The sequence below is a fragment of the Phyllostomus discolor genome, chromosome 11 (genome assembly GCF_004126475.2).
Source record: "Phyllostomus discolor isolate MPI-MPIP mPhyDis1 chromosome 11, mPhyDis1.pri.v3, whole genome shotgun sequence".
Taxonomy (NCBI): domain Eukaryota; kingdom Metazoa; phylum Chordata; class Mammalia; order Chiroptera; family Phyllostomidae; genus Phyllostomus; species Phyllostomus discolor.
Genome location: NC_040913.2, coordinates 63,663,957 through 63,676,049, shown reverse-complemented (window position 1 = coordinate 63,676,049; position 12,093 = coordinate 63,663,957). Strand labels below are relative to the sequence as shown.

General features: G+C 36.6%; 1 protein-coding gene across 4 annotated transcripts in view; it reads right to left on the bottom strand.

Moving 5' to 3' along the window:
* MYO16 (myosin XVI) overlaps positions 1-12,093 on the bottom strand; it is a 595,311-nt gene that overhangs the window by 81,069 nt on the left and 502,149 nt on the right. For all 4 annotated transcript variants that reach the window (XM_036011451.1, XM_036011450.1, XM_036011452.1 and 1 more), the window contains 3 exons: positions 11,226-11,322; positions 6,199-6,445; positions 4,031-4,302 (listed from right to left, as the gene is read on the bottom strand). In XM_036011451.1, the coding sequence (XP_035867344.1) occupies positions 4,031-4,302; positions 6,199-6,445; positions 11,226-11,322 (616 nt within the window). The remainder of the gene's footprint in view (positions 1-4,030; positions 4,303-6,198; positions 6,446-11,225; positions 11,323-12,093) is intronic.

The window sequence follows — 12,093 nt, the reverse complement described above, 5'->3', positions numbered from 1 at the left end:
TACTCATTTTAATTTATTAATAGGAAGCTAATTCTGTTTTAAGGGAAGCAGCATAAAGAAATATATTTCTGTAACATTATTTATTCATTCAATAAGCATTGAGTGCCTACTATGTGGCAAGTGCTATCTAGAATCAAGATATAAATGAGACAGTAAAAAAGAAAAGAAAAATGTCATTTCCAAATTAAGGCCCACAGCTGAACCATTCTTGTACCTATATGTATAAATTGGATTTTGTTGAAAATGGAGCTGTTGGCAATGGGAAAAAAAGGATTCCTGAGGTGTTATTTATAAGAAATGGGTTGCTGGAATCTGAAGGAAGGGTGACTCTGGAGGTCACATTATGGAGAGTAAAAAGATAGAGGTGACGGTTGTCCAAGGAAAACCTGTCTTTTGCCATTTCACCATCCCTTTAAAACCATGTTTGGGAGAAATCCTGCATGTTGGGTTCAGAGAATCAACTCTTTCCAGAAAGACACTTATAACTGGAAGCTTTCTAGCAAAGAAAAAGTGAAGACAGGCCCTATACTTCCTTTTCTAGTCACTGCTGGCAAAGAGAATCCCCAGACTTTGAAAAAATAGTACTTTCAAATAGTTGGCTCTAGCTTGTTAATAGTTTGCAAACAAGCACTAAAATTTACTGGCCCATAAAAGTGTTTCAAGATTTTCAGGTACAAAGGTACTTAAAAAAATGAGCCCTCTCTCCTGCCTCTCTTTATGACCATATGTTTATTGCATACAACCCTATGGGAAAGGTATGTGTTAATAAGAACAGGACTGGCCACAAAGATCAGGCCTTCAGTGCTATCTAATTATTGGTTTCTCTAAGATTCTGGGCCTTCATTCTCCAATCAGATCTCATTTCACTCTATAACCTTCTGAATTGATTAGCAGCTTTATTTGTAAAAGGAAAGAACTGGAATATTTTTAACAGGCCAAAAAAATGAGCACAAATAATAAATTGACCTTTGTTGTGGTCCTTGTTCCTATGAACCCTGGGTTCACAGAGCATTTTAAGTAGCAGTCAAACTTTCTTCTTAACTTTTGCAGATGAAAAATAAATTTGTGACACCTTACTAGGTACAGGAAACTCAGTACAGCGGGATCCTTGAACAATGTTTCTTGCATCATGGTTTCATAAGTTGATGAGATGCCATGGGAACTTAACTCTTGTTTACATCAACTGGCCTATCGTAAGACTGGTTTCATTATTCCTTGTTTCACTTAACATCACAGAATCTATGGGCAACACTAAGTGAGGACCTACTGTTTGCCCCTATGGTTAAAAATGAAGCTGTAAGAATCAGGGATGTCTGATAGAATGCTGCGTGATGATGGGAAATTCCACACCTGTAGCTGCTGAGTACTTAGAATGTGATTAATGCCTGAAGAACTGAATTTTAAATTGTATTTAGTTTTAATTACTTCAAATTCAAATAGCCACAAGTTTCTAGTGGCTATTGTATTGGACACCTTCAGCTCCCATCACAATGGAATAATGGGGAACAGCCACTGCTGATGGATGGTTTGTCACAGTGTCACCACCTTTGCAATTATGCATTAAAAGTCCAGAGCACTGATGGCTTGAGTGGCTAAGCCCCACTACTGGACCCTGACTCCTAATGCCACAAAGCTAACTAGCATTCCAACTTGAGATGACTGTGCAGATTAATTTTTTTTAACTCTTGAATATAGACTTAGAGCACATTCTAAGATTCAGGATCTCATCTGCAGCCATAGGAGATATGGTAGTGATAGTAAAGTCATCAGGACTAGGAATCATGAATTGTAAAAAGAAATAAGTAACATAGACAGGAAAAAAGCAACTTACTTATGGACTGGCCCTTTTACAAGCCTCCAAAATGTGAGTTCACTGGGGTGTGATTGGTGGGGAAGACACCTACAGGTACCTTGCTCAAATGTAGCTGAAATCCACTTCCAATTAAATTTTACATAAAAATCTTGTAAGTCTAATGAATCACATCATGTATTTTATACAGAAAGTCTTGAGAGACTTGAGATTCCCCACAATAGTAAGGAGTTTCAGAATTTTACAACTGTGGTGTTTCTTGCATTTTCTTCACCTTTTTCTGTAGCATTTTATTTCATCTACATTTTTATCTCCTGTGACTTCTGAATAAGTTTCCTTAATTGACACTTGTTTGCTGCTCATGTGAGAGACCTCAACTTAATCCTCAAAATTTTGTTTATCTCTTTTTCACAACAGTGTGATTACTTGGCACCTGGCTACTCCAAAATCTCAACTTCAGGGCAATCGATCTCTTATATACACACAAAGGGAAGGCATTTTTAGACTTTACAAGCTATTCTGAGGTCTGCTTACTCAAGTTTATAAAGCTTGGTTGCAGTATTCAAATTTGGATGGGCTCTATCTTATATACACTGCAATTTTCAATCTTGTTTGGTATTGTTTTTTCACTTTCTGATGCTATTTTTAGTCTTCAAATCTCCCCATCTCATTAGTCTTAGACTGCTAAATATTATTCTTCCTCTTCCCATATGCCAAAAAATATTTCTCCATATTTCAATCACACCTTTTTGAAATCTGGACCATAAACCAGTATAGGGCTAAAAGTAATTATGGTGGAAATGTGATTTTTTTTCTACTTTCTCAGTAAGTGTCCTTATGGTTTCTTTAGAGTATAAGCCTCTTTTAGTTTGTGTGTATTTGGAGAATGCCTTGTTTCTATGGAGGTCTTGTTCTCATATCTATACCCACCTGAAGACTCTCCTCTAGATGATTTCCCTAATGCCATTTTTCATCTTCTGTTGTCCTTATTACCATGACGCTAAAGATACATACTTGGACTCTTCTCCCCAAAGTTATACATTTTGCCCACATCTTTATGTATTATTGTAGTGTGACTCATACATTATGACAGCAACACTTTTTTAAACTAAAAACTCTCCTAAAAGTCTATTCTCTCTAAAAGTAACTAACAAGAATTATCTTTGACAATAACTAGGTGTATTCATTGCGCCAGGCTCCTGGCCCATAGACTTTTCCACCATCTTCCTTAGAATCAGCCATCCATACCCAAAGATGAACTTATGGCTTCCCTGCACTTTTTTAGTTCATTTATTTATTGAAGGAATTGTGTTCTGTCTTATGGTCAGATAATATTTTTCTAGTGAAAACTGCACAGACGTTTTATTTAGAATTTCAACTACTGCACCCTACACTACCACCTCTTACCATATTTACTTTTCTCTGCAGCATCATCTTCCAGGATACTTAGTGTACTTGCTTGTTTGCTATGTTTACCATTTGTCTTCCCTTACTAGAAAGTAAATTCTACAAGGAAAGGTAATTTTGTTTGTTTCATTGGTTGTATATCCCCTGGCCTAGAATAAGTCCTAACTTCTAGTAGGTGATAAATAAAATATGTAAAATTAGCAAATATTCTGCAAAAGTGCTTCTGCTATTTTCCCAATTCTAAAAATTAATAATTAAGCAATAATAGTCACATGAACTCATCTATGAGATATCTGATTGAGGATAAGGTGTGATTTTCCCATTGTGCATAAATAATTCTAGACCACCAATCTTTTGTTATCTAGTACCAAAAATTTCACTAAGTGAATCCTGCCATGTCATGACTCGTCTGTGTGAATTGTTTCACTTATTGCTTAATAAAGGAAGCTTAATTTTTTTATTATACTGTGATAAAAGGGAAGCCTGATAATTTTTTTAGGCTTTTAATCATAAAAATTTATGTGAACTGGTGACCAACTTTTTGAATTGCTCTGATTTGAGGCTATTCATTCAATGTGGAAGTGGGAATGGGAGTTCAAGAAATCATATATAAGTAGCTTTTTCCTAAGAGGCTTAGAGATTTGACTACATATTATTTATATTTAATGATTAAATACCTGCTGGCAAGCAAACAATTGGATTTATTCCTATTAAAAATATATTAAGGTAGCAGTACTGCCATGGGGCACTCAGAACCAGAAGTCAGTGCATCAATAAGTGAACAAGCCGGTTTCCTCCTTCCCTGTGGCTAACCTTCAGTCGATGACTCCTTGGCTGCAGCCCATAGGCAGGCACTCACAGCCTCATAGGAGGCACTCAGCCGTGTGGTGGGGTCCCTCTTTGGCTTGGGTGGAGGCTGTTTCCGTGGTGATGGGAGGCCACTGCTCTCATCCAGGCTGAACACCGAGTGCAGAGAAGGAGACCGGGTGGACGGGCCAGCCAGGGACTGCACCAGGCTGTCCACAGCCATGGGGACGGTGATGGAGCTGCAGTGGAAATGCCTGGGTCCACACTTGTCTTCAGTTCTTGAGGGGAACAAAACACAAACAGCACCCCACCAGAGAGGCCCAGATGCATAATTCAGAGGTTAATAATGAACCTGCTCAACCAAACATCATCAAGGCTTTTTGGCAACAGCCTTCCCCACTGAGACTGAAGGATGCGTGTACAGCGCTCTGGTAACTGGCACATCCAGAGAAAGCTGCCCCATCCTTAAGGCCCCTGCTTTATGATAAATGAGCACATTGGAGATTCATCATTATTGCTTAGAAAAAAAACCTCACGTAAATGCAACACTTCTTAAGGATTGCTACATTTTCTATCAGGCATTCACTGAATGACTTTTTCACACTCTGATTATTAAGCAAATCAAAAAACCAGAATTTCAATCTGAATGATAATTTCTGAAGACTACATCTTAATAGAGAGTTACTGATGCATCAAATGCAGGGAGTTCATCACCACTTCCTCTTGCAAAACAGTATATACTTAAAACTATCAAAGATTTACATTTTTTCTCTCTTTTCTCCTTAGCATTTAAACCCCACTGGCAATTATTTAATTATGTGCAGAATTATTATTTTTCTTCTGTTCCTCCATCTGGTTGTCCAATGCCAAGTGAACTGCTGGTATTCAATAAATAAATAGACAAATACTTCTTCACTTAATTTTATATCACGCAAATAAACACATACTCAAATTGAGAAATTGGGGTGGCTGTTTAGTTCCAGCAGAGAAAATAACAAACATTATTCTGGAAGTCATATAAAATTAATAGTTATCTGGTTTATAAAAATTCCTTCTGTCTTCACATGTCAATGTAATCATGTACTACTGAGATGCCAATGCATTAATTTCACAAGGAGTCTCTGAGCATTTGTTTTTATAATTATATCTTTGTGTGGCAGAGCACCAACAGGGCTGGGATCTACCGCAAGGCAGAGCCAGACGCCCATGTAGAAAATGAACTAGTTGAAGATGAAAGCATGACACTCAGTGGATAATTTGTTTTCCCTGTAATGTTTAATTACAGTTTTCCATACAAAGGGATTTTTTTTTCAGTATTTAATCACTGAGATATTTGAAGCTAATTAGTGAGAGACACATCACCATTTCCACTTTAATAAAAATCTATTTGACATAGGCAGTCAAGGCAAAGAGGAGTCATTTTTTCAGTGAGAAACAACTAGGTATTACCAAGTTCCTATGAAAAAACAAGTATCTCCTTGACAGTGAATTAGGATCCAAGGGATCCATGTCCCTGCCCTCCCAGGGAGAGTTATTGTGAAGTACAGGTGTCCTCATCATTCACAGAGAGGCAAGAGGGATAAAATGGAGAAGGATCAAGTTGTCCCTACATTTCTATTATAAGTTCAGCCTCCAAAGTAAACTTTAAAATAGAGGCTTTCCCCAAAGCGGTGCTTATTAGCAAAGAAAATGTGGCAGTTTACTAAGGAAAATATCTATACAACCATTTATTGATTTCACTACTTTTATGTTTTGAGAGTGGCTTCTCTATTTTTTTGGTAATACTTCCAAAGTTTCTATGAGTCAGCCTTATATACATGGCACTTGTCTAAAGATGCTGACAACACAGCTAAGACAGAAATACTTGATGCCTTAAAATTTTGTGCCTGAGATGTTAAGCGATGTAAGCATTGTAAGTGAAGCAATAATTATTTCATATGACTAAAAACATATAACATTTATTGCATGAAAAGGAAGCAGAGGAAAACTATCCTCTTAGATTGTTATGAGGTTCAAAGTGATGCATGAGGTTTCATAAATGATGCATGTATACATGCTAGTTCCCATAATTACTGTCATATTTGATTAACTTCACATTAAGGGCTATCAAAACTTTTTTGATTCCACTAGGACAATTCCATAGATAATTAAAATTATATACTATGTGCCTTTACCTTTTGGCTCCTTCCTCTTGTTTGCTCCTGGCCTCCAACTTCTCTTTGTTATAAGTAGCATTCATTTCATTCCGTAGCCGATCATTTTCACGGGCAATGTCTGAAGCATTCTGAATGACCAGGGCATCATAGGTCTTTAGCCCCATGTCCTCGGTAATCTGCAGGAAGCTGTTGATGGATGTGACCTCTTGCTGTATGATGCTTCTTTTCTGAAGCAAGTGCTGGCGTGCCAGAAATCCTCTTATAACTTCCACAAAAAGAACACAGTCAGAGGTCAGGGAGAAGAGCAAAAACAGAAAATCCCAGATGCACAAACAAAAGTCACAATACATGTATGTCTGAGCAGCTACAAAATAAAATATTTAACTCTGAATAAGAATTTATTAAAATATTCTAATCTCATATTAAAAAGGACATCTAAGTTCAGCCATGATAACACTAAAGACACAAATCCTTAAGCTGAATGAGATTGTGCAGATAACATTATAATAAGGTTTCCACACTTATTTTTGGTTTGAGAGGATAGGCATTCATTGATTGGACTAAACTCAATGAAAAAAACTAGGTCCAAACCCCAAAAATTTCAGGATATGGCTCCATTTGGATCATTTTGGGACACACTGATTCTTTCATTATATTAGATTATAACAGAAAGGCTGAGGCTCCTGGAATGGGTTACCTTTGATAGTATCATGTACATATTGTTGACAGGACTGTGGTTTAACCCCTAGAAAAACTAACACTGCATTTAAGACTCGAGGAAGAGATTGTGTAGAAATATAGGACATCCTTTCTGCTCTCTAGGGAAGCAGGGCTAGAAAATGTGTAAGAATTGGGGGAAACAAGGGAGTAAACACATTTTGAAATTGCTAATATGTCAACACACATGTAAGACTTAAAAATAAAACCAATAAGCATGATTTAAAGGCACTTTCATGTGTTAGGAACACTATTCCATCACTTAGAGCATCAATTCAATGATAATTAATATACCATTATCTCCATTTTTTAGACAAAGAGAAGCTTAGTGAGATCTTATAACCATGTGTAAGCCTTATTATAAATTATATGCCCATGGTTTCATTAAGGTTAAGGATTTTTGCCTTTATGGTTATCATTACTGAATTTAGAAATCCTTATTTAATGAGATTAGAATGTTTTAATAACTTCTTATTCTGGGTTAAATGTATCTTCCTCTAAGTAAACATGACCAATGAATAGAAGAGCCAGGATTCAAATCTCTGACTATCAGGCCAAGCTCATTCTCTGAGCTTCCAACCAAATGGATGTGATCTGTAGCTCTGCCAAGAGCACATCACCAACAGGGTAGTCATAGGTAGCAAGTTTGCAATCAGTCTAAGGAAGACCTTTGTCACACTGAGCATAGGGTCTAAATGGATCAGGCTGTTTTCTGAGAATGGGACTCTGCTTTCAGTTTCTGAGCATGTTCAAGAGAGCAAAATGGGTCTGCTTGTGGGTGCCATGCACAAGGTGCAGGGAGGGGAATTACCATTTGAGCTTTTTGATTATGGGATGCCATCCCTTCCAATTCTAAGTTTCTAAGATTGGAATGGACTGTTCAGATTATAAGATGATCTATACTCTCAGTGAAAACCAATGTGTGTAGCAAAGACAATTTATTTTCATCTGTGGGGGAGAAAAAAAAAAAGGCTGTGAAATACTGAGTGCTTTAAAATAGTCTGTAGCTATAGGAGAACAATATGTGGGTTATCTATGATACTCTTCTGATGCCTTTTCTTGATTAGAAGGTAGAAAGCTAAACACAACTTTCCAGAGTTATGGCTTCAGAGGCAAGTAATATATGCACATATCTAAAATGCTGGAGGCTTTTCTTCAGATGGCAATACTTATTGTTTAGTTACTTTGGAATAAAGTGGTATTAAATTAACTGTAAAACAGTCATGCTGAACTAATCTAAAGGGGAAAATACTTAAATAGCAAAAGGTACGATCAGACTTCCAGGAAGATAAAATGTGGAATAAACGCAGCAGTGTTAACCATGTGATAGGCACATTGAGAGAGAGAAGCAGAATTCAAATTGGCTAGTTCCCTTGCTAATTTTTACATTAAAAACAACAACAACAACAACAACAACAACAACAAAAACCCCCAGACATTGACTTTTAGAAGGGTGAAGGTGAAGGTATATTCAAAATGTTAAATCTCTTGGAATAAAAGGAAGATTAATGTGGATATGCCAGACTTCTTGTGCCCTCTGACTACAGCAGACCTATTCACTGGCCTCACATTCACCCCGGAATCTATTGTCCTGCATTCATAGGACACCATTTTCTCAAATTTCATACTAGGACCTTTCTGAATTCTTTAAAAATGTTATAGCAGTTGGTAACAATTGATATTTTTAATAAGAGACAACTAATAAAAATAAATTTGTTACAAACATATAATTATTCTCTTTCTGACAAATTTAAAAGACTGCTGTTATGACATCTACAGTATTCAGATTTTAAATTTCCTCCAAGACAAAATGAACACATGTAATCACAGAGAAATATTTGTTAGGAATAATTTGAGATTAAAATGATTAAATTTAAGATGAGAGTTAGAGCTTTCTTCCCCTAACATTTATAAAGAAAAATTAGAACTCTTGAAAAACTATAAATGACACAAGATTATATAAATTTTGAGTAAATTGTATAGTAGTAAAAAGTACTGAAGAAATTATTCCAAGAGATATAAAAGTAAAAATCAATAATTAATACTTTGCAATTAAGAGCCTATAATTTAAAAATACTTTTATATCTTTTATGTATGCAATATGAAAGTATGGTTTTCATCTTGATGCCATATTTTGGACCATTCTCAATTTTTATCTTTAGAGGTTGAGAGCGAGCTAAGAGTTCTGCTCATTTCTTCTGTTTCAGGTCAGGAGGGCACAGCAACCTAATATTTGTAACTGTATAGAACAGAAATATCTTGTGAGTAGCCAAGATGGGAGACAGGGTGCCTGTTCTTATTATTATATTTAAGGAAAATTTCCAGGAGAATTTGATGCCCCCTTCTATGTACATGTAACATGATATTAAAAGGGATCCTCAGTTGACTCCATAGCTCAGTGACTATAAGACTGGTCTTGTAAATGGTCAGATCACATGGTGGTTTGTCAGGGCTGACCACATAAACAGGACAGCATAGGTGTGGTACATAACAAACCTGTGACCCCAAACTTTCTCTACACTGATGAAGCACAAAATTAAGGAGGTCAGATTATCATTACCCACAGAGAAGCTAGGGTTTCTGAGTGTTCCTGAGGCTTTCCCCATCGCTCCTGACACCTAGGTTGGTGCAGACAGCTTCAGGGGACCTTTCAGAGAAACTTGCTGTGTGACTTTGAAGTTTGAGACTTTGGAGGACATGGTGGACCATGAGTCCTGGAAAGACTCGTGCTGCATCAGTAGTTGCTGTCGGTCACTGAATGCAGGGCAGTTCTGCTTGAAGAAGCCATACCTGTTAGGGTCGTAGAGTGGTTCTCCAGTGCCAGAAGAGGTTTTTAAGACACAAATGTGTGCTTGAAGTCATTTAAAGAGATTTCTTAGAGAGCATTGAGGCTTTGGCAATGCATGTCCATGGGGTGCCAAGCCACTATGGGACCATTACAAGTGACTGTTTAAAAGAGTGGTCTTGCCAGTTCTCAGGTGGATTGTGTAGATAAGTGCTGAAATGTACCCACGTAGTCAAAGAGTCATTAAACATCTGTTCTCCCAATCAGAGAAACACAAGGCCAGATCACACTGCTGATGGTTAGACAGAAGAGCTGCTCTGTCTTGTCACTTCTCCCTCCTCTTTGACAGCTCTGGAGGGTCAAAGGGTATGCATGCACCTGAGTAGGCAGGAGTGAGAACCATGCTCACTGCCCACCTGTAGGGTCTGAGAGGTCCAAGAGGGATGTTTTTACTTAGCATGAGGTTCTAAATTTTGAGCAATACTTGGACTACAGTGGCTAAATTCTGAATGAAAGTATATCATCAGAAAATGATGAGACATTGGGGATTTCTTGAGGGATGTGCCTGAATGAGGCTGCAGGGGTTCAAATGGACAGAGGCTTGAACAGAATAAAACTGATTTTTGCCTCCTATAAGATGTCTTTGCTTGTTTTGAACATTTTCAAATATATCAGACAGCTAAGCTCATTACAAAAAGTTCCACCAAAAATGAGCATGTAGAGTAATTTCTCTCCTTTTTAACTTTCTTTGAAATCATATTTATAATATATGAGTATAATTAAATTATTAAGTAAATTAGAAATTAAAAATCTATTTACTATATGTTTTATGTGAGGCATAGTTATGATTTTTAATATGTACTTATTTTTGATGATCACTTGGGTTTTGATAGGAAAAACATTTTAATGAACCTCTTTCAAAGTTAAAATGAACAAAATGGTATCTGCTATCAAAGATAACACTCCAGATATTATCATTGCTTCACAAAGGAAAAGTGAAGTCAAGGATTTTTCATGGCATATGTGGAATCACATATAATACAATCTGGCTCATGGGCTCCTTCAGTCCTCCATACTTGAACATGCCAGTGGTGCTGACTGAACTAGCCTAGGAATCAGGCTCCATGGCTGGGCCTAACTGCCACATGGGGGGTTTTGCACTGTGGGTTCAAAGATACACTTTTCTTGTCAGTATCAATGTTCATGAATATTTGCAAGGTAGAGGATGCATAAATCATAAGATATGAATATCCCTTCTTCCTTATACTGATTTGGATGAAAATTTGCTATAAAATAGCAGTTGAAGTGACTACCAAGTAAAGCATGAGCAGTGTAGTGTCTGTATACACTGATAACAGTTAAAGAGCAAACTAAGCCACAGTATCCTAAATCTCTGAAAACTCTTTGCCTGGAAGTAGCATCACAGAATGGATTGAGTGGTCCACTCTAATGCAGATCCCAGTGACATTTAACTTGGGACTGAACCAAATTATTTTGTATTCCATAACCCAAAAAGTTTAGATATGTTAGTGTATACTGTTACCTTTCTGACAGGTGATAATTTTTCTCTGCAGCTGTAGACACAAATCATTGAGCTGGTTGGCATGCCAGTATTTTAGAAACACTTTTCGAACTCCCATCTAAAACATAAATAGCAGGGAAACATTTAACAGCATGAAGATGCCAAAAGGATGATGAGTAAACCATCAGGCAAAGCTTTTTCTGGAAGACAATTAGAAGCAGCAAAGCTAATAAAATAAATTCCAGTATATCCACCTTATTATTCTTAACACTATTACATTAATCACAATCCCAAAGGATTTGTTCTAATAAGTATCTTTGTTGTGTGTACACACTATCACCAATATTTGCAAATGCTTACACACTATAGTTGTGATTGCACCATGTAGTGTAAAATACTGATTGGCTTTGATTCTTTATCAGAAGATAAAATCATACCCATGGATGAATTCTTACACTCCAGAGCTAGACCCCTAGCATTCCTTTGTGATCCTTTTCTTTTCTCATCTCACAGCAGGGAGGTTTAGTTTACAAAAAGGAAAACAAACATACAGCAGACACATGAAATTGTTATGAATCACTTAATTTTCTAGTATACAGTGTATTTATGAATTGAATGTATACAACTGTAATTACAGAACTGCAACATCAAAGTAAAAGTCATGTATGAGCAATAATCTTCTAGATGTTTGCATAAATAGTAGTATACAATAAACATTTTTCTCTAGAATTTTTAAATTTCATGTCTTGAAATTAGTTTTTACAAAAAGTGTTTTAGTGGTACGTAAGATAGTTCAGACATGCTGCTACTTGTGAAGACAGCTACCAAAGAACATTCTTTAAAACATATAACAATAAGTCATGTCCTTGCATTTTAAAAATAATTTTCT